This window comes from Lates calcarifer, unplaced genomic scaffold (genome assembly GCF_001640805.2).
Source record: "Lates calcarifer isolate ASB-BC8 unplaced genomic scaffold, TLL_Latcal_v3 _unitig_5086_quiver_549, whole genome shotgun sequence".
Classification (NCBI taxonomy): Eukaryota; Metazoa; Chordata; class Actinopteri; family Centropomidae; genus Lates; species Lates calcarifer.
In genome coordinates, this window is record NW_026117286.1 from 308,026 (window position 1) to 329,592 (window position 21,567).

Sequence of the window (21,567 nt, forward strand, 5' to 3'; positions counted from 1 at the left end):
TGGTCTCAGGTACGACCCACACGAATGTTCATGTTAAATCCCACTAAACAGGACAACTACACCACCTATTATAAATTCTTGCCTACTTTGAGGAGGAGTAGCTCAAAGGATTATGGGTAATTCTCAAAGCCCCGACCTAACGTGTCTGCTAAGTAACTTAGAGAGCATTTAAAACTTCAGCTGACTTAATTTGATTGGACATTTTCTGTTTTACATTAATTAATTCACCATGTTTTTTTTAACTAGTTAACGTTTTGTTTTTATGTGTTTTATATTGACAGGACAAATATCACAACCTAGCTAGCTAACAGTAACGTGATGTTTATAATCACTATGGCCACTAGATGTCACTGAACAGGAAGACGTGGGTCATAATAAACCTGAGGGTTGTTTACAGGAGGAAACAGCTTTAACCTGTGATCATAAAGAAATAAGCTGCTGTTTCTGTTTGTTTAACGTGAAACTGGTTTATTCTTTTCTGAGTTTAACAGGATCAGACGAGAGTTTTATCTCCACACTGAGTCTGAGAAATCAACTCTGAGACGCAGCTTCATTTAAGTTCTTCTTTAAATTATTAGAAAATCTAAATAAACAGCTGTCTCAGGCGTCTACACACAGGTGACCGCCTCCTCCTCCTCCTCCTCTGATTGGTTCAGCCTCCTGTCAGTCTCTGGTTTCTGATTGGTCCTCCACACTCCTGCAGACACATGACATTTAAATAAATGATGAAGTTGTGAATTGAAGCAGTTTTATTTCCTTAAAGCTGCAGTGTGAATAAAAAGATATTGATGGTGTAAACGTGTAATTTGGCCTCTTGAGGGCGACGTTACTGACTGTAAGCAGCAGTCAGCAGCAGAGCAGGGATGAAGATGATGAAGGACAGTCTCACTGTGTTTCCAACAAACGTCTGCAGACTGTTTACCTGCTGCTGCTGGACAGCTGTGCTCCACATCTGTCAACACATGTTCACAAACCATCACATACATGAACTAAACCACAACATACATGTCGTTCAAACACCAAGTTATTTATAACAAAACAAAATCAATAAAGAACAACCAGTCACTCGATCGATGCAGTCAATTAAAACACAACTGGAACATTTGTTAGAGAATCAAAAGCTTCTGTCAAATGTGAAGAACACTGCCCCCAGAGGCAAAACACAGGAACTGCACCACACTGAGCCATAAACACTGTCTGACTCCATTTTACTGTTTAACGTAGCAAAGAATTTGAAGCAGTAACTCTGATTTCTGTGTGTAGGACTCAGGATGCTCGCTCCCGAGTTCCCCGCCACAATAAAGGTCTGCCTCACTACTGCACTGACTATGTATCGTTAGCTTCAGGATGGAGTCATTACAAAACAACAGGCCCCAAGAAATACTTCACCATAACCTCCACACATGAAGAATAAACTGAGAACTTTATCTCATGAGGGTCGTTTGATCGAATGTGAGGGAGCTTCGTTCACATTTTAAAACTGACCCTGAGCTGTCTCTCTTCTTATTGGACAGGTGAGCTAACGTCACTGCAAAGCCTCTGAAATGTGTTGTCTTACTGTGGTTTTAGCCGCTGATGCTCTCCAGTGTTACACATTGAGGGCTGTGAACAGACTAACAGGGTCAGTAAGAACTTAATGGATGCTTGTGTCTGCCTACTGACAGAGGCTGCAGTTCACTTAACGGCCACAGGTGTCACTAATAACAAAGGTTTTCAGATTTCTACATTTTGAAAACATGAAGATGTGAAAACAGTAACCTCAACATGATGCTAAAACCAGAACACAGCATCATTACTGTGTGTGTGTAGTTATACTGCAGTCTGACTGTGTCCTCTGTGTTAATGTCAGATCAAAGCTAATAAATCAAAGCAAAGGTTTATAAGGTTTGTAGTTCTCTGATGTTTGGTCTGAAAACACCTGGTGATTTTCCTCAGGTGTTTTAATGCTCAGACATTTTGAGAGTTGACGCAGAACTGACCTCCTGAACCAGAGTGACCATCGGCTCTGTGGGTGTGACATCATTTCCTCTCCATGTGGTGACGTCACTTCCTTTCCAGGTGGTGATGTCACTTCCTTTCCAGGTGGTGATGTCACTTCCTCTCCTCCCTGCGATGGTTGTTGTGATGGGAGCTGGGAAACACACGACAGTGTTTCAGACCGTGGTTTTTCTCTGCAGCCGTAAACTGTCTGGTTTCTGTTAAACTCATTTTTGAAGCAACTTCCTGCACAAACTTTATCAGGTTTAAAAGGAGTTTCTCACCTTTCTCAATGTTCAGATCGATATGATATTTCAGATCGTTGAACGGTCCACGTACTCTCACTCTGCATCCATATCGTCCAGCATCCGACTCTGTGAGGTTCAGTATGGTCAGAGAAACGTCTCCTTCGTCCAGTCGTCCCTGAAGCTGATACCTGCTGGAAACTCTGGTTTCTTCTTTCACTCTCAGTTTGCTTGTGGCGATCAGCCGGTTGTTGCACTCTTGAAGGGGTAAATCTCCTCGATTCCAGCAAACTGACTGCAGCCCGTGTTTTTTCACTTCGTATCTACACGGCAGAGTGACATCCTGACCTGTTCGACCGACAACTCTGCTGCTGTCATGTTCACTGACTGTGGAGAAAAAACAGAGAGAAATAGCATCATGTTAGTCATCAGTCAGCTGTTCCTCCGTCTTCCTCCGGACTGAAACATCTCAGCACATATCTGATGGACTGTGATGAACTGTGGTTCAGATGTTCATGTTCCCTCACGATGACCTGGAATAACCCTGATCATCCTCTGATCTAGCTTCAACATCAGGTCGCATCTGAATCGGTCTAACACTTCATGACGTCTCCATCAGCCTCAGATTGGTCTGTTTAGTGGTAGTTAGTGTATTGGAAAATCTCTTATGATCCATGATAATGGTGATTTATTGATAATCTTGATCACCTGTGTTGACTTCAATTGTGCCTTATGAAATATCATATGCTCAGTACTTTTCCAGCCTGTCAGCAAAAGTGAACAGATAGTGGTTCAAACTACAGCCTCACAGAGCTGTTAGCATGGAAGCTGTTAGCATGGAGGTATGGACCACTACAACCTCGTGAAGGACCAACAGGACCACTTAAAGTATGACTAAAACTTCCAAGTCTCCTGAAGCTCAAAACAGATCACAGTTTAACACCAGGTGGAAAAAGAGTGCTGGTTCCAACACCAACTTTGTACCTGTAGAATCATTTGAATGAACTTTGCTTGTTTTCTACAACATTTCCATGATTCTTCTGGTTTTGGTGACGTAACCTTGGAGCAGTTTAATACTGGTCTTTGTACCACTGAAATTTTATTCACTGGACATTTCAGTACAAACTGGAAAATTGTGGGCGATCTGAAACCTTTGACCTGTGGTGTCAACATGAAACCTGATGGTTTTATTGACTTCTGCATTTAAACCCTGCAGCACAGAGTAAACACCATCGTTAGAATGAACACAGAGTCTGCACACGTCTCAAATAAACTTAATAAATTTATCTGTTTATAAAAATCTAAATGACTTCTCATCAGAGCTCAAACATTCAGTCGATTCATTAACAACTAAATCATTTTTCATTGTCGTTTCAAACGTCGCTTTGAGTTTTAGGGAACTGTGACTTTTCTCTGACATTTACACCAAACAAACAAACGATCGATCAATCAATAACCAATAAAGAAAATAAACAGTGGATCATGTTTATACGAGGTGGAGTTGATGTAAAGTTAGAGACAGACCTGAGGGGAGAACGAGCAGCAGCATCAGCTTCAGTCTGTTCATTGTCTTCATCTCACATGAACTCACAGGTGAAGACTCGGTGGTTTCTCCAGTGCCCGGTGAGTTTCTGATGACGGAGGTTTGGTCGGCTGCTTCCTGACTCCAACATGTCGAGTTTCACTTCAACAAAACCTGAGAGTTGAGCTCAGCGGCCGCAGGAAGATTTATTTCTGATGGGCTTTTATATTTATAGCCGAGAAGAAAATGGGTTTGTTCAACAGTGAGAGCAAAGTGTGTACTCAGAGAACCTGGGTTACCTGTGTAACCAACGATGAACAGCTGCCGTCCACACCTGCTGCTTTTTTACTCATACTGAACACAACAAACAAGTTAAATAATGTGAAAATGATTCTAAATGAAGATAAACATCAGTAACAAACAGCGACGTCCAGAAAACATCATCCAAATATAAAAACATTAAAATATAAACACAGAATGAACCAGTGCAGAGGAAAACAGTCTATGGTAAAACCTGGCGTCCATTTTGTGCTCAGAGAGGCCACAGTGTTTGTCTCACCTGTGTTCTCCACTGGACTCAGGTTTCTCCTCCACAGAGGACTCTGGTGGACCGACCTGCTGCAGACATGTCTGACTCTGAAATAAATAATAAAATGTACAATAGAAGTCTACAGGTCCTCTCTGTTGCTGTGAATTATCAGGTGAACAGGTGTAAACTCACACAACAAACAGGAATTGAAATCTTTAGATTCAGAAAGTCGTTTTGTATTTACGGACGAATCAGCGTTTTTCGCTTTTTTAGCGATGTTCCTAAACTGCAAGAATCTGTCGAAAAAATGTTATGCTGCTAAGATTTGTTTGTCCTATGTAATCATTCATTCATGAATTTATTACTGATCATTTGTCAGTTTAAATTTTAATTAAAGATCATCTCGGTATGATATATATATATATATATATATATATCTGTATAGAATTATAATAATATAGACCATTTGTATTTCATGGTCAAATGTGTATGTTTACCTGACGTCCTTCTCTCTGTTTTCTAAACTCACTGTTAAATTAACATGAAGAGGAAGAAAGAGCTCGCGCAGTGAAACCTGCTCTTCTCTGATTGGACGATCAGAGTTCCGCTCATTCTGACCAATGAGCGAGCAGCAGCTCGGTATATAAACAGTGCTCTCTCACTGTACAGTACAGTCTGTGTCAACAGAGAAATATTAACTACCAATCATGTCTGGACGTGGAAAAGGCGCCGGTAAAGTCAAAGCTAAGGCCAAGAGCCGCTCCTCCCGGGCCGGGCTTCAGTTCCCGGTGGGTCGTGTCCACAGGCTGCTGAGGAAGGGGAACTACGCGCAGCGGGTCGGTGCCGGAGCTCCGGTGTATCTGGCAGCAGTGCTGGAGTACCTGACCGCTGAGATCCTGGAGCTGGCAGGAAACGCCGCCCGCGACAACAAGAAGACCAGGATCATTCCCCGCCACCTGCAGCTGGCTGTCCGCAACGACGAGGAGCTCAACAAGCTGCTGGGCGGAGTCACCATCGCTCAGGGCGGCGTACTACCCAACATTCAGGCTGTCCTGCTGCCCAAGAAGACCGAGAAGCCCGCCAAAAAGTAAGCACCCGAGACCGGCTTCAACAACACAACGGCTCTTTTAAGAGCCACACACTTCGACTACAGAGCGGGTTCCTGGTCAGTTACTCTGAAGTCACATGAAACCTTCCGAGAACGGTTTATAAACCGAATCACTGCCGTTGCACTAATTACATAAATAACTGAGTAATACTGTAACTTTACTCTACTACCCGCAGAACAAACTAAGGAACCGTGTGATTTTGGTTCTGCACATTTATATATTCATACTCAACAATAAAATCAAAACAACTTCTGACCAACCGTTGTGTTCAGGGACCTCCGTAAATCGTAACACTCAGCTTAATTGTGAGAAACGTGTTGCCTTTAAGTGCGGGTGTGTGGCTCTGAAAAGAGCCGTTGTGTGGTGGAGGAGAGTCTAAGCCCTCTCTCCTCGGATGCGGCGGGCCAGCTGGATGTCTTTGGGCATGATGGTGACCCTCTTGGCGTGGATGGCGCACAGGTTGGTGTCCTCGAACAGGCCGACCAGGTAAGCCTCGCTGGCCTCCTGCAGAGCCATGACGGCGGAGCTCTGGAAGCGCAGGTCGGTCTTGAAGTCCTGAGCGATCTCCCTGACCAGGCGCTGGAAGGGCAGCTTGCGGATAAGCAGCTCGGTGGACTTCTGGTAACGACGGATCTCTCTGAGAGCCACGGTACCAGGCCTGTAGCGGTGAGGCTTCTTGACTCCACCGGTGGCCGGGGCGCTTTTCCGGGCAGCTTTGGTAGCCAGCTGCTTCCTGGGAGCTTTGCCTCCGGTGGATTTACGGGCGGTCTGTTTAGTTCTGGCCATTTTACTCCGTCAGTTCTGAGTTTCTGCAGTGGAACAACAACTGCGGAGAGACAGAGCACAGCGGCTTATAAAGGCAGCGCCGGAGTGAGCTCAGCGCTGATTGGTCCGGGCCGAGCAGCGCGCGCTGCCGCTGGTCGACCATTGGAGGAAAAGAATTTGAAACTGTAGTGTGTACTCTGTAGTAGTAGGTGGAGTGTGTGTATTCTCTGCAGTACTGACTGCAGCTGAGTGTGTTGTCCAGCAGGTGGTGCTGATGTGGTTCCACTGATTCAGAGTCAGTTTGTTCCAGATCTGACCTCAGACCAGTTTATTACAGAAACATCATCACTCTAAACTCTTTGATTTTCATTTCTACCTAAAAACTGGAGCAGATTCATTTTAAACTGTTTAAACATTTTTAGATGAAACAGATTCATTGACTTCAGTTACAGTCCTACAGAGTAAAAATACAGATTGTGCTATGTTGCTATTAAGACGCCCTAATTCAAACCTAAACCTAAATCTAAACCTGAGCAGCTGAACCCTTTGTCAGGTTTCTCTGTGTTACTACTAATGAATGAATGAATGAATGAATGAATGGCTTAATTTCCCAGATAAGGTCTAACAGAGAAATGATCGCTGCCATCTGGTGGTCAGTGTCAGTAAGTACACCTCTCCACACAGCTGATGCTCAGAGACATAGAGGTTCTCTGTCTCTGTATTCTTACTCTGAAATCATTGTTTCCTTCTCACACGTTCTCTGATGTGTTTACTACAGACTTTAAATAAAGTTTTAACAGGATCATGTGTTTTACTGGTGAATGTGATGTGTTTAAACAGACCATCAGTATCAGTGAGTCTGGTCTGTGACAGTAAAACTCTGTGGTAAATGTTGGTTATAATACAGTGATAATAAACAGCTTCAGTTTATGGTGCAACAACCAGAACGTGAGCAAGTCAAACTTTAAATCACCACACATTTATTTATATTATTTTATATTTTTACCAGATTTATCTGATTGATGAAGGACAAAGGTTTCTTTATGCTGTCACTTATTTTCTCCACATTTTTTGACTTGACAGTATTTATCCTTTTCTTTGTACATGAGATCACAAAAGTTATCGTAACATCGGTCAGCCTGTTCCTGTGTTTTCAAACCATTTTCTAACGAATCTGTAACAATGAGAAGAGATTTTCAGCATCAAAGTTTACAGGAAAATCTCTGTCTCGTCTTTTCCCTTGTTGCTGAGAACCTATAATGTTCCTGTTAGCAGAACGTGAACCTGTTTGAAATCACAAACACAGCGCTGCGTAGTCAGAGAGTTTACTATAATAATCAGTCCATACTTTCAGATCCACCCTATTCCACCACATCAAAGTTAAATCTGCAGTACAACTCTTCATATCACCACAGATACAGAGTCTACATCACCAGACTACACCAGCACCAGGACATGGTTAAAAACTAAATCTGTATTCTGACCCCATGTTGAGATTAACAATAATAAAAGAAAACCCTGAAACCCTGTGTTCAAAACTCTAACCCTAACCCATCATAAACTTCAACCACAGTTTTAACAGAAAACCAGTCAAGGACAGTTTTTCTTCACAAAGATGTCGACACCACCTGAAGCTCTGACCGCTCAGCTGTTTACACAACTTTAAATCACCACACATTTATCTCTGACAACACTAAAAACACTACACACTGAGAGGAATTTATTTCAAACACCAAGACAGAAACTACCAGATTTATCTGATTGATGAAGATGAAGCAGAATCAGAGCTGGGCAGGTAGAGGCTGATGATGATGATGATGAATCCATGTCAGTCTGTGGATTCAGGTTCAGTCTCAGTTAAACCTACAGAGATGAGATATAAAATGATAATCAGACTTTATAAATGAGTGTCTGAGGTTCAGCTTCATCAGTCAGAGGACAGTTTTCTGTTGGTTTGTTTCATGAACAAATGCATTATTAAAATGTTTCATTGGATAAAATGAAGGTCTAAAGTACAGACTGATGAATCCCTTAAACGGAAAATAAACCAGGAACAGGTTTCACTGTTTAACAAAGATGAAACAAAGTGACAGAGATGGTACTGAGTCATTTTAATACCTGTTAATTAATCCTGGAGGGAGATCTCCTTCTCCAGTGGACCAGGATAGTCAGGCCACAAACGCTTGACAATCTTTTCAGCTTCATCGAAACTTTGAAAACTATTCTGAGTGTATGGACGGTTTTCTTGAGCACAGAATGTGAGATTCTTTTTCAGTTTCTCAGGATCAAACTTCAGCACCTGAAAAATAAAACCAGAACACGATGACGAATGAACGACTGCAGATCTGTGGATAGAAGACGTCTGCAGAGGAGGACGACCAGAGACTATAAACAGCAGTGATGTTACCTCTCCTTCCTCCATACGCAGGGCGATGGCGACATTATCCCAGACGTAAAATTTAATGTCAGACCCAAACAGCAGTCTAACCCCCGTCTGGTTTACATCAGGTCTCTGGATCATCTCATAACTGACAGAAAACAAACAAACATTTTATGAAAGGTTTAACATCAACCTTTGAGAGAGGTGACAGTTTAATTAGTTCAGTTTGAACATGTACAGTTACAGCTGTTAAATATTCTACTACAGAACTGAAGAAGTAGAACAAAGTCTCTTTGTTAAACTCTGTGAGACATTTATTTAAATGGCTGTTGACAGGTTTCTGTTTCTCTCACACCTGTGAGTCTCACACATGGCCTCAGGCCTCCAGATGAAGCGTCCATCTCTGTAAACACAGACAGCGTTCGGGTCGTTGCTCAGTGAAGAATACTGTTGATTGGCCGGTCGGTCGACCAGGACGACATACATCACTTCCTGTTTGTACAGGACGGTCTCAAACACCTGCAGGACAGGTGGTTCACCACCACAGAACTGGAGACAATAAAACAAGTTTTTGTAATTAGTGTGAAGTGAGGCTTTAAAGTGAGTTTATAAAGACACTGAGTCAGTACCTGCTCTCTGTACGCCTCCAGCACCTCCTCCACAGGGAAGGTGAAGCGGTATGAGCCCAGTCTGGAGGTCTCTAAGAAGGCTGGGGAGGTGGTGAACTTCCCCAGGAAGCTCTGCTGAGTCTGGACCTGCTCCTCAGTCCGGTCTGGGTAGGTCTCCTCCAGGAGCCTGGTCTCAGCGGACGTTACATCCTCAGGTTTCACAGCCAGACTCCACCACAGCAGAGACTCTGGTCCCAGGCTCCTGAAGCCCCCGTCCCTCTTTATTCCAAGTAAGCCTTCCAGGTCTGTGTCGTGTTTCAGATGAGACACATGAAACTCTGGTCGTGGGTACGCTGGGATGTTTGCTTTGAAGAGGTATCGTGCAATATGTGACATTTGAACAGCCTCCTCCCGTCTCAAATCATCCAGCTTCAGGTGTCGACCTTGAACATAAAGTTCAGTAAATCCTCTCCTGTTTTCTCGTCTCTCCATGGTCAGATTAAAGGTTAAAAAGACAAATGAAAAGTCTTTCCTGTCTGCATCTGCTCTCTGAGCTCTGAGAGGACTGTGGGGAATAAATACAGGAGAAACCACACCCAGAGCAGTGGGTTTGTCTGCTGTGACTCAGACATGTTGTAATCAGTGACTGAACTGAGCTGATCTCAGGAAACAAAACTGAAAGTTAAAGTCACACTCTGTGAAATGAAACTTATATTTACAGCATGAGGAGTCTGATCTCAGGCCTCAGGTTTAAACCAGTCAGTCTTCACAGTGTGAGGACCCTGGACGTCTGGACCTCAGTCCATCCAGCTGATGTCCAGATGTTCACTGACTGAGGTGCAGACAGAGGGTCGCCTCAGTCAGTGAGATTCATCCTCTGGGACCATGACTGTCTTTATCACATTTTATGTCAGTCATCAAAACACTTCACTCACAACAACAAGGTCGACCTCATGGTGGCGCCAGAGGAGGAGCCAACGTCGTCCAGAGACGTCAGCTGGGATCATGAATGTGGGGACTCACAGTGAGTCCTGGACACGAATGTTTGTCCCTGAGGACACATGTTTCCTCAGTGCTCTGTACTCTGTACTACAGAGTACACAGAGTACACACTACAGTTACTGTACTACAGATTACACAGACTTCTGGGGAGATGAGGAGGAAAGGAAAGAAAGAAGGAAGCAGGAAAGGAAACAGAGAAAAAATAAAATAATTTCCTTGTTAAACAGTTTTCTGTTTATACACCAGCACCCCCCCCCCCCGCCTCAAAAATGGTTTGATCCACCAGTCCTTAGGGCTCTGAGCGCTCTGAGCGCTCTATCTGCACAGAGCAATACGCTGCCTTTACCAAAGTGGTGTAAGTACATGGCTTGAACCAGGATATATGTGGCGCAATTGTTAACTTTGATCCGATCACCGATCACAGGAATCATTGATAAACCTGCCGATACCGATCACAGAATGATAAGAGACGGCTCCACTAACGTCGGCACATGTTGTGCATTGCAATTAAAGTAGCAGTCCAAAAAATAAGTCCATGGTCACTTTTTTGAATGTTTGGTACTCACTATAGGAGGCTGGTTTACTCCAGAAACATACATACTGTTTATGTGTATGTTGAGGAGCTGCTGTATCAAAATGAATTGTCTTCCCCCATAAATTAGGATTACGATATGTTTCTTTTATGATTCCATCCATTCTTCTTTTGCTGTGGCTCAGCATTTAAATAACCTTTATCAGATTTGATGGTTTAGTCACAGACTTTCCCAAAAAGTGTTATGCTTTTCTTTCACAAATGTGGGAATGAAATTGTGTTAAAATGTGAAAAACAGTGAAATTTATCTTGCCTGGCTGGCAGCTCTCTGGGTGATCAGCACCCCTAAACCTCTGATCCTAGAATCGCCCCTGCCTGCAGTCTTCATCCAGGTGTCTGTGACTCCATCAGTCTGATGAACCGACTGTGAGGGGTTAATCAAAGCTGAAGTTAAACACCTGGACACCGGGTAGATTCCGCTCCTTGACACCGGAAACACAAACTCAGGTTCCATCCAGGTGTGACGGTGTAACCCGCTGTACCGACCAGGAAATCCTTCTACCTGCAGTTCCCTCTTTGACCACAACACAGGAGTCTACGGCCGAGTGGCGCTGTTTCCGTGTTTTCATCAGTTTGACATTAAAATACTTGAACAGCGCCAAAGGTCCATAGGAAGCAACGTAGTGGTCAGAGAGAGTATTACACCTGTACTGATCAGAGCGACCATAGAGAATGAATGGAGGAGGTTCAGAGAGTTCAGATACATCAGTCTCCTTTTTTCATTGTTTCTCTTTTGTTCTGTAAACTTCACTTTTTCTTTCTTCTAATGTTTCTATTCTCTACGTCTCTGTTCTTCAGCCAAACTGTGGATAAAAACATATTTACAGTGAGTGTATTACTAATGCGAGTCTGTGTTAACAGCTGATCTGTCTGTACTGATCTTTATATAAAACACAGAAGAAGAAGGACTCAGTCTGACTGTAAGTGATCACAGTCTTTATTGATCAGACTGTTATCTGATCAGTAATGTTAGGATGTTTACGTGAAATGACAGGTGCAGTTTATTTATTGAGCACCAGGTGTCGCTGTTTGCTCGAGTGTTTCCTGCTCAGACTGTAGAGTATCCGGAGCTGTGTGATCCTGTTGTATCTGAAGCAGGCAGCGACGTGTTGTGGGTTCAGTGAGTGTTGTCTGATTCTGCTCAAGTTATTTAAAGAATCAAACAACAAGGAAACAACAGGCTGAGGATCAAACTCAGCACAGGACAGGAAACAGCTGCAGATACTTCACATCTGTCTGTCAACATCAAATAAAACACGTTACTGTGTTTGGAGCTTTTTATTTCTCACATCATGATCCAGACGAACTGAGGCTGATCAATGATCAATAATCAATAATCAGGTGTGAATATTTCTCCATGTCAATATTTGATCAGAGGATGATGAAGCTGCATCAAACATCATCATTCAAGCAAATTACACAATCTGACCTGTGGATTGTTCTGGACTAAAGAGTTGAAAGTTCCCATCAGTCCCATGATGAATAATGACTAATGATCAGTGAAACTAAAATGCTCATCATGTCTAACATTAGCAGAAAGCTACCTGCTGGTAAAGACCATACATTCAGTGAAGAAGCAGAACAAAGAAACAAGATCAAACTAAAGTTACACTCTGTTTCCATCATTAGTTTTCCTTCAGCTCCAGTTTATTACAGCTGGGATCAGCATCAGGATCGTGCATCAGCTTCCTCCCTCTTCTTCACTGCTACAGCTATAGCTGCCCCTACAGCTCCCACAGCAGCTCCAACTAAACCTCCAACTGCAGCTCCAATTGGACCTCCCACAGCTCCAACACCTGCTCCAACACCCGCTGCAACAGCTACTTCAATGCCTATTCCAACACCTATTCCAACACCTACTCCAACAGCTGCTCCAATAGGAACACCCAGTGCAGCAGCCTGTATAAACAGTTTATTGGTGTAGTAACTTCCTCCATTTCTCTGAACCATTGAGTTGATCTTCCTCAGCAGCTCATGGACTTGAGAAGGATCATTGTCTCTGTTGTTGAACACATGGTGTCCTCCATCACACTGACTGATGAAGTCATGGAGAGACTTATTTTGATCAATGAATTCATCTATGGAGACTCCATCCACCTCCAGGTCGTCTCCATCGTGTGAACAGCACCATGGTGTAACCTGCTGCTTCTTCTCCAAACACCTTCTGAATGATTTTCACTGTGTCTTGTTCTTCTTTTGTGAATCTGCCGACCTGGATCACGATCAGGAACACATGAGGACCAGGAGCAGCTAATGAGATGCATCTAGCGATCTCTTTCTTCACCTTCTCTTCAGGCTTCTTGGTGTCAAACAGACCTGGAGTATCAACAACAGCCAGAGTTTGACCCTCAAACTCTCCTGTTTCCTTCTGACACTCTGTTGTCACTGAGGAAGCAGACATTTCAGATTTAAAAACCTTCCTCCCTAAGATGGTGTTTCCTGATGAACTTTTCCCAGATCCAGTTTTCCCAACAAGAACAATCCTGAGTTCTGGTTCCTGTGTTTCCTTTGGCTCCTCATTCTCTGTTGGAGAAAACACAAACACATTACTAATGTTGTAAAGGACAATCAGTAAAGGATGTATCATAATCAACTCCTTTCTATAAAAAGTTTTTTAAATGTAAAGGCCTGAAAACAAAGTGTTAACTTAGGGTAGCTGTGGCTCAGGAGGTACAGAGGTCACCCCCCACCCCCACCCAAAGGTCAGTGGTTCAATCCCCGGCTCCAGATTCAGATTGTTGGATCAGTGTGTGAATGTGTGTGTATGTGTAAAAGGGCATCTTGTATAGAGCAAGTGCTGTATGAATGTGTGTGCAACTGGATGAATGAGATCTGTAGTATGCAGCGCACTGAGTGGATCAATACAACTACAAAAGCGCTGTAAAGGTGCAGTCCAGAGTTAACAGTCAGTGATGCTGGTTTTATTTGATATAACTGAATGGTTTGATGAGTATGAAAATGATATGAATCATATGCTGTGGCCTTCACAGTCACAGTTAGATAGCAATCTCCACCACCATCATCTAAACACCAACTGAAGGAATATGTTTAGGAAGAATGGTTCATCCCTTCAGCAGAGTTCAGAGACTTGGAGACTTGTAGTTTACAGGTTTAATTAGAAGAGGAATTATTGGATCGTGGTATGAATGATGGAAATGAGGGTGAGGATGTGAAGGTCATCTGATCAGCTGGTCTGGGCCGTAGGGTTAGGGTTAGTTGCGAAGAGATAGCAAAAACCTAAGAGTGACTGAAATTAGATTCAGGTGGGCAGGGATAGGATAACCTTCTGGAGATACACCAGAGATGTGAAGAATTTGTTGGAGATGTTTGTTAAACCAGAATCTGGGGCCTTTTACCCTGGCTCAGTAAGAAAGAGTGGGTCTGACCCGAGGTGTTTGCAGTGTATACCAGATGTAAAGCAAATGTAACTACCAGAAAACATCATCAGCTTCAGTAGAAACCAGCTCAGTCACACACCAATCCACTTGAACAACAGTGCTGTGGAGTCAGACAGTTGCACCACGTGTTTATGGGTGCAGATCACAACAGTCTGACCTGGTCCACAGACACCCCTCTCATCCTCACCACTTTCTAAAGAGGCACAATAGAGAGCATCTGTCTCTAGTCTCAGACCAGAAGTCTGTGCAGAGAGTGGTTAGGACGGCTGAGGAAATCATCAGCACTTCACTTCCTTCCACCCAGGACATTGCACAAAAACACTGCTTAACCAAGGCTAACAACATCAGAAAAGACCCCACTGATCCCCATCATGAACTGCTCACCCTGCTGCTCTCTGGGAGAAGGTACCGAAGCATTCGGACCATACAACCAGGTTTCACACCAGCTTCTTTCCCCATGCCATCAGACTGTTGAACTCTCCACCCCCAATTCACTCTCACACTGGACTTGAAAAACTGTGAAAACCTCATGTCCAATAATATAGTTATGTGTGTAATATACAAATGCTGCTCTGTACAGTCATATATTCTACATTTTTATTTTATATTAATTTCTATATTTTGAAGGTCATTTATTCATTATTGTTAAAAGAGAACCAGATGCGACGAAATTTAATTGAACTGTGCGCTGTCCGATGTTTTTGAATGACAGTGAAGATGTTTCGTGGTCATGACAACAAACAGTGCTGGATGGGTTAATCAGCATTGAGGCGGTGCCAGGCTCCTGAACCTTAGTTAACAAATTCACTTCATTTAGATAAAGAGGCAAGAAAAAGTCAGTGAACCCTTTGATTTATCCACATTTCTGTATAAATGTCTTAAAATAGGCTCAGATCTTTATCTAAGTTACATTAGTGAACAAACACAATCAGTTTGAACTAATAATGCTCATCATACTGTTGTCATGGGGGGAGGGGCTTGAGGGGAGGGGCAAGGAGCTTGTTATCTACATTTAACAATACAGAGACAGAGATGAAGAGAGAGGGAAACATGGTGCACCAGAAAACCACTGCCCTGTCACCTTTAGTGACAGTGAAAGGTGTCAGTTTTATGTCAACATGACCATTAGCAGATCTTTTCCTGGTCTATTTATGCTGGGCATGTCATGAGTGAAAATATGTGAGACCCCAGGTTCTTCTGGCCACATGGTTCACTGACTGTTTCTAACCACCTGTTACCTGCAGCCACACAGTGGAACTTACACCCAGGATTTTCTACGTGATTTTAATGGTCGTGACATTTTACTGTCAGAGATCATGGTGCCAAAACACTAAGGTAAGACTATGGCAGCCATTACAGCCAAACTCAAATACAATTGTTATTAAGGAAGTTATGACCACAACTAACAGACGAGAAAAACTGAGGCTCTAGATATCACTGAAGACACTGAGGACGTGTCTTCGTTTTTTTAGTATTTGAAGATGTGTTTCTAGATCAGATGTTTTATTCCACAATGAAAGATGTAAAATATAGAAATAGTAAAACTAATCAAAGATTCATTATCATTAATCAATGTTCCATCGTCAATGTGAAATTAAAGCAAAGTCTCTTTTAAAGCTGAACGCTGTCATTGAAAGTTATAAATGTACTCACTGAGCTCAGAGTAGTTGTTGCCCATGTTGGTGTCTAACAGTCAGTAGTAGAGTCTCTGCTGCAGTTCAGTCAGTGAACACTTTCATTTCTACATCAGCTGTGTGTTATAACCTGCTGCTGTCTCCTCCCATTAAACACGTCACATTAACACACTGAAGCTGAAACACACTGTTTCATGATCCACAGTCACTGTGAAGCAACAAGTCCTCTGACCTGAACAATTGTACAGGTCGCTCGTCCCCACACTCAGGTCCTTCTTACAGGTGTACTGGACCTCTGTCGTCATGGTTACAATAATAAATACACATGTATAGGTCATGGATAAAAACACAACATTTCACACTGGAACTGAACTGCTCTTCTGTTAATATTTTGTTATTACACTGTCATGTTTATATATGTATATATATATATATATATATATATACACACACACACACACACACACACACACATATATATATATATATATATATATATATATATATATATTATATATAGCCTTATCTATGTTATATTATTTTAGCCCTTATTTGTTATTTGTATTTATGTCTTTCTATCTTTTTCAATCACTTATGCTGCTGCAACAATGTAAATTTCCCCATTGTGGGACTAATAAAGGATTATCTTATCTTATCTCAATACAGACAGTTCCTGTGAAATGTGAGGACTAGCAGGAAGATACAGGAGAGGAACTCTGTGGTTTTCATTTCCTCTCTGATGTGACCTGTTAAGAGTTCATGTCTATATGTGTCCTCACTCAGACTGAGTTCGACACGAGTACGTGTTGTAGTGGATTGTGTACGTGATGTAGTGTGCGTGCTGTAGTGTACGTGTTGTAGTGTACATGTTGTAGTGTGTGTGTTGTAGTGTACGTGTTGTAGTGTGTGTTGTAGTGTGTGTTGTAGTGTACGTGTTGTAGTGTACATGTTGTGTGTGTGTTGTAGTGTGTTTGTGTGTGTTGTAGTGTACGTGTTGTAGTGGATTGTGTACGTGATGTGTGTGCTGTAGTGTACGTGTTGTAGTGTACATGTTGTAGTGTGTGTGTTGTAGTGTGTGTTGTAGTGTGTGTTGTTGTGTTTTGTTTGTGTGTTGTGTGTGTGTTGTAGTGTGTGTTGTAGTGTGTGTTGTAGTGTACGTGTTGTAATGTACGTGTTGTAGTGGTTGTATGGTTCTTCCTGTCTCTCAGTAAATGTGCTGTGGTGTCTGATCGAAGCTGAGAAACAGCAGCTTTCTGACTCTGTAACAAAGTTAATTTACAACAGGATGAACAGAATGGCTCTGATCAACACACCTGTGCTGAGTGATGGTGTTGGTGTCCCACAGGTGGAGCACTGGAAAAGGTGAACAGACAGAGTTTCAGGAGGCCAGAGAGTCGTTCTGACCGAACCTGAAAAACACTGAACATAATCCAGACCTGAGTCTAGTTCTGTCCCAAAATCACACAAACATTTCAGCCTGGTTAGCATGCTCAGTGTGAGGCTTCTACATGCTCCTTCCTGAGTATCACCCTCCACATCTGGAGACCAGGTCAGACAGACATGTCTCAGCACTGAACCAGTTTGCTGATTCACCTGCTGCTCACCTGTCGTCTCAGCACCTTTACACAGTGAGGAGGCTTAAAGATCAACCAGAGGAAAAAGCAGCTGATGATGCTCAACAGACCAAAGCCCTGATCACATCAAGTAGACTGAATAAACCTGCCCATGACTGAAGACTGTCAGACACCAGGAGGCCGCTCAGTCAGGGTCACATACACCTTACAGAAGCCGAGGAACGTCTGGAGGTCGACCCAGTACAGCACCAACACCCAGCTGAGACTGAACCACAGCTGTGGCCTGTAAACACACCTGCACAGAGCAGACAGGTGAGACGTTCCTGTGTGGCTGCTCTACCTGTCATCAGACATAAAGGACAGGAAGTCAGAGCTACAGACAGACACCTGTACATGTTGGAGTTTAACACCTTTTTAAGGCCAAACCTGGTTCACACTCTGAGCTCATGTTTGGACAAATCCTCTTTTTATTTCAGGTGAGTTAAAGCTGAGAGCTGTTGGACTGAACATCATGGTTCTACTGATGATCACTGTTAGAAGTTCTGTTTATCTTTACAAAGGGACCTGAAAGGTAACTGGGTCCAAGTCCATGAAGTGGTTTACAGGTCAGAGTCAGTACTTTCTCTTCTCTGTAAGTCTTTAATCTGGTGTCTGAGACTTGATGGGAAACCAGATCTGTTCTGATATTTGATATCTACGTCTGAGACCAGGGAGAGCATCAAGGTTCAAGAGTTCATGGTGAAGGAGTTCATCCTGTAGCTGGTGTAGTAACCACAGGAGGCCACAGGGGGAGCACGTAGCTCTACCTGGACCTGAACAGGTGAGTGGTCAGTGAGAGATGGACATGGGGAAACAGACTAGGATGGGATAGATCAGTGGCAGAGATCACTCCTGATTGGTAGAGTCACAGTCAGACTGAATGAGATCAAATGTGTTGAGAAGTTGTTGTAACTGATATATGACGTTTTAAACATGTTCAAAGGGAGGACATTTTGTTTTTTATCTTCTACTAAAATGTTGCTGCTTTAAATCAATGTGTTGTACAGTAACAGTCTGACACAGAAGATCATTTGTCATATTTCTGTTTATTAACATGTTAGCAGACAGATAAAGTAGATGTGATATATGAAGCATCATGTCAGTGTTGTTGGACCTTTAAAGCTCACACTTTATCAACACAGAAACATCTCACTGCTTTTCTACAAACTGCTTCATTCCAGTCAAAACCTTTCCTTCTTTCCAACACCTCCTCTGACAGCACAAGAAAACAAGCTCTATTAAAACCTTTCACCTTTTTCATCCATCATGCATCATTCAAGCAAATCAAGAGCAGCACATGTTACACAATCTGACCTGTGGATTGTTCTGGACTAAAGAGTTGAAAGTTCCCATCAGTCCCATGATGAATAATGACTACTGATCAGTGAAACTAAAATGCTCATCATGTCTAACATTAGCAGAAAGCTACCTGCTGGTAAAGACCATACATTCAGTGAAGAAGCAGAACAAACAAACAAGATCAAACTAAAGTTACACTCTGTTTCCATCATTAGTTTTCCTTCAGCTCCAGTTTATTACGGCTGGAAGCTGCTGCTGCATCAGCCTCCTTCTTCTTCTTCACTGCTACAGCTATAGCTGCCACTGCAGCTCCCACTGCAGCTCCCACTAAGCCTCCAACTGCAGCTCCAATTGGACCTCCCACAAGTCCAACAGCTGCTCCAATTTCTGCTGCAACAGCTACTTCAATGCCTATTCCAACACCTACCCCAACAGCTACTCCAGCAGGAGCAGCCAGTGCAATGGCCCGTATAAACCAGTTTTTTCTCTCCGCCTGTCTTCTGGCCTCTTCAAGCGTCATATGTGGATATTTTCTCTTAAGACGTTTCATCTCTTGTCTTATGGCTCTCTCAGCCTGTTGGAGCAGTTTATTGGTGTAGTAACTTCCTCCATTTCTCTGAACCATTGCGGCGATCTTCTTCAGCAGCTCATGGACTTGAGAAGGATCGTTGTCTCTGTTGTTGAACACATGGTGTCCTCCATCACACTGACTGATGACGTTCTGAAGATCTGGATTTTGACCAATGAAATCATCTATGGAGACTCCATCCACCTCCAGATCGTCTCCACGTGTGAACAGCACCATGGTGTAACCTGCTGCCTTTTCTTCAAACACCTTCTGAATGATTTTCACTGTGTCTTGTTCTTCTTTTGTGAATCTGCCAGCCTGGATCACAATCAGGAACACATGAGGACCAGGAGAAGCTAATGAGATGGATCTAGCCATTTCTATCTTCACCCTCTCTTTGTCTTCATCTCCGTCTCTACCGGTGTCAAACAGACCTGGAGTATCAACAACAGCCAGAGTTTTACCCTCAAACTCTCCTTGTTTCTTCTGACATTCTGTTGTCACTGTGTGAGGACATGCTTTAGATAGAAAAGCCTTCTTTCTTAAGATGGTGTTTCCTGTTGCACTTTTCCCAGATCCAGTTTTCCCAACAAGAACAATCCTGAGGTCTGGTTCCTGTAGGTCCTCCAGCTCCTCCAGGTCCTCCAGGACCTCCAGCTCCTTTAGCTCCTCCAGGTCCTCATTCTCTGTTGGAGAAAACACAAACACGTTATTGATGTTGATGAAGGACAAACTCAGCCTCAAGTGAAAGTATCCCTTGTCTTGTTCAGGACTGAGAGGAGGATGGAGCGTGAGACGTCAGCAGCGATGCGATCTCTGTACCGGACCGTTGTGGTGAAGACGGAGCTGAGCTGGAAGGCAAAGGTCTCGCTTTAGCAGTGGATCTACATTCTAACCTTCACCTGTGATCATGAGATCTGGGTATTGACCAAAAGACTGAGATCGAGGATACAGGCGGCTGAAATGAGTTTCCTCTGGATTTAACTGTATTTTAATTTCACTTCTTAATAAAAAGGTCTTGGTGATAAATGTGTAACACCTGGTGGTTGGACGGAGAATGAACAGCATATAAAGATTTAAAATGACAGTGAATCAGTATTTGGAGGCTGCACTGTGACTGTTAGAAACACTCCTGTAATGTGTCATATCATTAATGTTGCTCTGCCTCAGAATATGTTTCATATATAAACTTCTTACACTGAATGATATTTTAGTCTTTTCTGTAAAAATGTGTGATAGTCATTATTGTTGCAGGATAAACAGGATCCATTCTGATGTACAGAAAAAGACAGTAAAGTTGTTTTACATTATTATTTTTTGATGTTTGAAAACACTTTTAGTCTTTGACCCTTTTGCAAATTCACAGAAACTGTTAGTGAGGAAGTTATAAGCTCAGAGAGACAGGAAACAGGTGGGGCTGAAGACGCTGACCACAGGTCTTTGTTCAGGGTTTGTTTCACATGTTTCTAGATCAAATGTTTTATTCCACCATGAAATAAAATACAGTCACAGTGTAGAAATAATAACACAGATCAAATAAATAGTAAAACTAATCAAAGATTAATTATCATTAATCAATGTTCTATCGTTCTTTGTCCAAAGTCAATGTGAAGCTAAAGCAAAGTCTCTTTTAAAGCTGAACGCTGTCATTGAAAGTTATAAATGTACTCACTGAGATCAGAGTAGTTGTTGCCCATGTTGGTGTCTAACAGTCAGTAGTAGAGTCTCTGCTGCAGTTCAGTCAGTGAACACTTTCATTTCTACATCAGCTGTGTGTTATAACCTGCTGCTGTCTCCTCCCATTAAACACGTCACATTAACACACTGAAGCTGAGACACACTGTTTCATGATCCACAGCTTCATAATTACAGGTCATTTACACTGCAACAGTAAGAGAAAGAGGCACGATAACATACAAACCTACATCTTCATACAACAATCTAAAACAATATTCACATATTAACTGATGATAATATGAAGAAAAGAGAAGGTGTGTGTTTCTTCTGTCTCATGTCTAGAGTTTGTTTTGTGAAACCACCTGTTACCTGCAGACACAGGTGAGTTCCTGTGTTTTATATGATGTGTTTATGTCACTTCACTGTCAGAGATCATGATAACAGAACAGGTCTGTAACGATGAGGCTTCTTGACTCCGCCGGTGGCCGGGGCGCTCTTCTGGGCAGCTTTGGTACTGAGTTACTCTCCACAGCTGCAGCTGAGTGTTGATGGAGCTTTAACTCGCTGACACCCAGTATATTTGCCATAAGCGAAAGGAACGCGCTCAACCCAATCTGACATGAGGCACAGCTCGTGCTGCCTCACCTTT

The 21,567-nt window shown here is 42.8% G+C and overlaps 6 protein-coding genes across 7 annotated transcripts; 1 reads left to right on the plus strand and 5 right to left on the minus strand.

Annotated features, from left to right (window-relative positions):
• Positions 1-69: 69 nt before the first annotated feature.
• On the minus strand, positions 70-4,671 carry LOC108873631 (T-cell immunoglobulin and mucin domain-containing protein 4). The gene is made up of 6 exons (XM_018661932.2): positions 4,304-4,671; positions 3,747-3,964; positions 2,262-2,609; positions 1,980-2,131; positions 835-952; positions 70-697 (listed from the first exon to the last, which is right to left on the minus strand). Exons 2-6 carry the CDS (start codon positions 3,796-3,798, stop codon positions 609-611), a joined length of 759 nt encoding a protein of 252 aa, XP_018517448.1. The 5' UTR covers positions 3,799-3,964; positions 4,304-4,671; the 3' UTR covers positions 70-608.
• A 254-nt stretch (positions 4,672-4,925) lies between these two features.
• Positions 4,926-5,414, plus strand: LOC108873638 (late histone H2A.L3). The gene has a single exon (XM_018661939.2). It carries the CDS (start codon positions 4,981-4,983, stop codon positions 5,362-5,364), a length of 384 nt encoding a protein of 127 aa, XP_018517455.1. The 5' UTR covers positions 4,926-4,980; the 3' UTR covers positions 5,365-5,414.
• A 286-nt stretch (positions 5,415-5,700) lies between these two features.
• Positions 5,701-6,230, minus strand: LOC108873636 (histone H3). The gene has a single exon (XM_018661938.2). The coding sequence runs from the start codon at positions 6,166-6,168 to the stop codon at positions 5,758-5,760; it is 411 nt and encodes a 136-aa protein (XP_018517454.1). The 5' UTR covers positions 6,169-6,230; the 3' UTR covers positions 5,701-5,757.
• An 880-nt stretch (positions 6,231-7,110) lies between these two features.
• Positions 7,111-9,718, minus strand: LOC108873625 (uncharacterized). The gene is made up of 5 exons (XM_018661924.2): positions 9,157-9,718; positions 8,883-9,076; positions 8,555-8,675; positions 8,266-8,446; positions 7,111-8,010 (listed from the first exon to the last, which is right to left on the minus strand). The coding sequence occupies exons 1-4, from the start codon at positions 9,625-9,627 to the stop codon at positions 8,273-8,275; spliced, it is 960 nt and encodes a 319-aa protein (XP_018517440.1). The 5' UTR covers positions 9,628-9,718; the 3' UTR covers positions 7,111-8,010; positions 8,266-8,272.
• A 2,274-nt stretch (positions 9,719-11,992) lies between these two features.
• On the minus strand, positions 11,993-21,516 carry LOC108873612 (GTPase IMAP family member 9). Of its 2 annotated transcripts, XR_007811317.1 has the most exons (3): positions 20,914-21,516; positions 18,804-19,927; positions 11,993-12,273 (listed from the first exon to the last, which is right to left on the minus strand). XR_007811317.1 is itself a non-coding variant. In XM_018661902.2 (2 exons), exons 1-2 carry the CDS (start codon positions 20,936-20,938, stop codon positions 18,885-18,887), a joined length of 1,068 nt encoding a protein of 355 aa, XP_018517418.2. In that variant the 5' UTR covers positions 20,939-21,516; the 3' UTR covers positions 18,402-18,884. The 2 variants fall into 2 exon arrangements, 1 of the variants encoding a protein (XP_018517418.2); XM_018661902.2 differs by lacking the exon at positions 11,993-12,273 and having other exon boundaries at positions 18,402-19,927.
• On the minus strand, positions 12,398-15,959 carry LOC127140831 (GTPase IMAP family member 7-like). Its single transcript, XM_051068615.1, has 3 exons — positions 15,781-15,959; positions 12,827-13,252; positions 12,398-12,708 (listed from the first exon to the last, which is right to left on the minus strand). Exons 1-3 carry the CDS (start codon positions 15,803-15,805, stop codon positions 12,398-12,400), a joined length of 762 nt encoding a protein of 253 aa, XP_050924572.1. The 5' UTR covers positions 15,806-15,959.
• Positions 21,517-21,567: the final 51 nt, after the last annotated feature.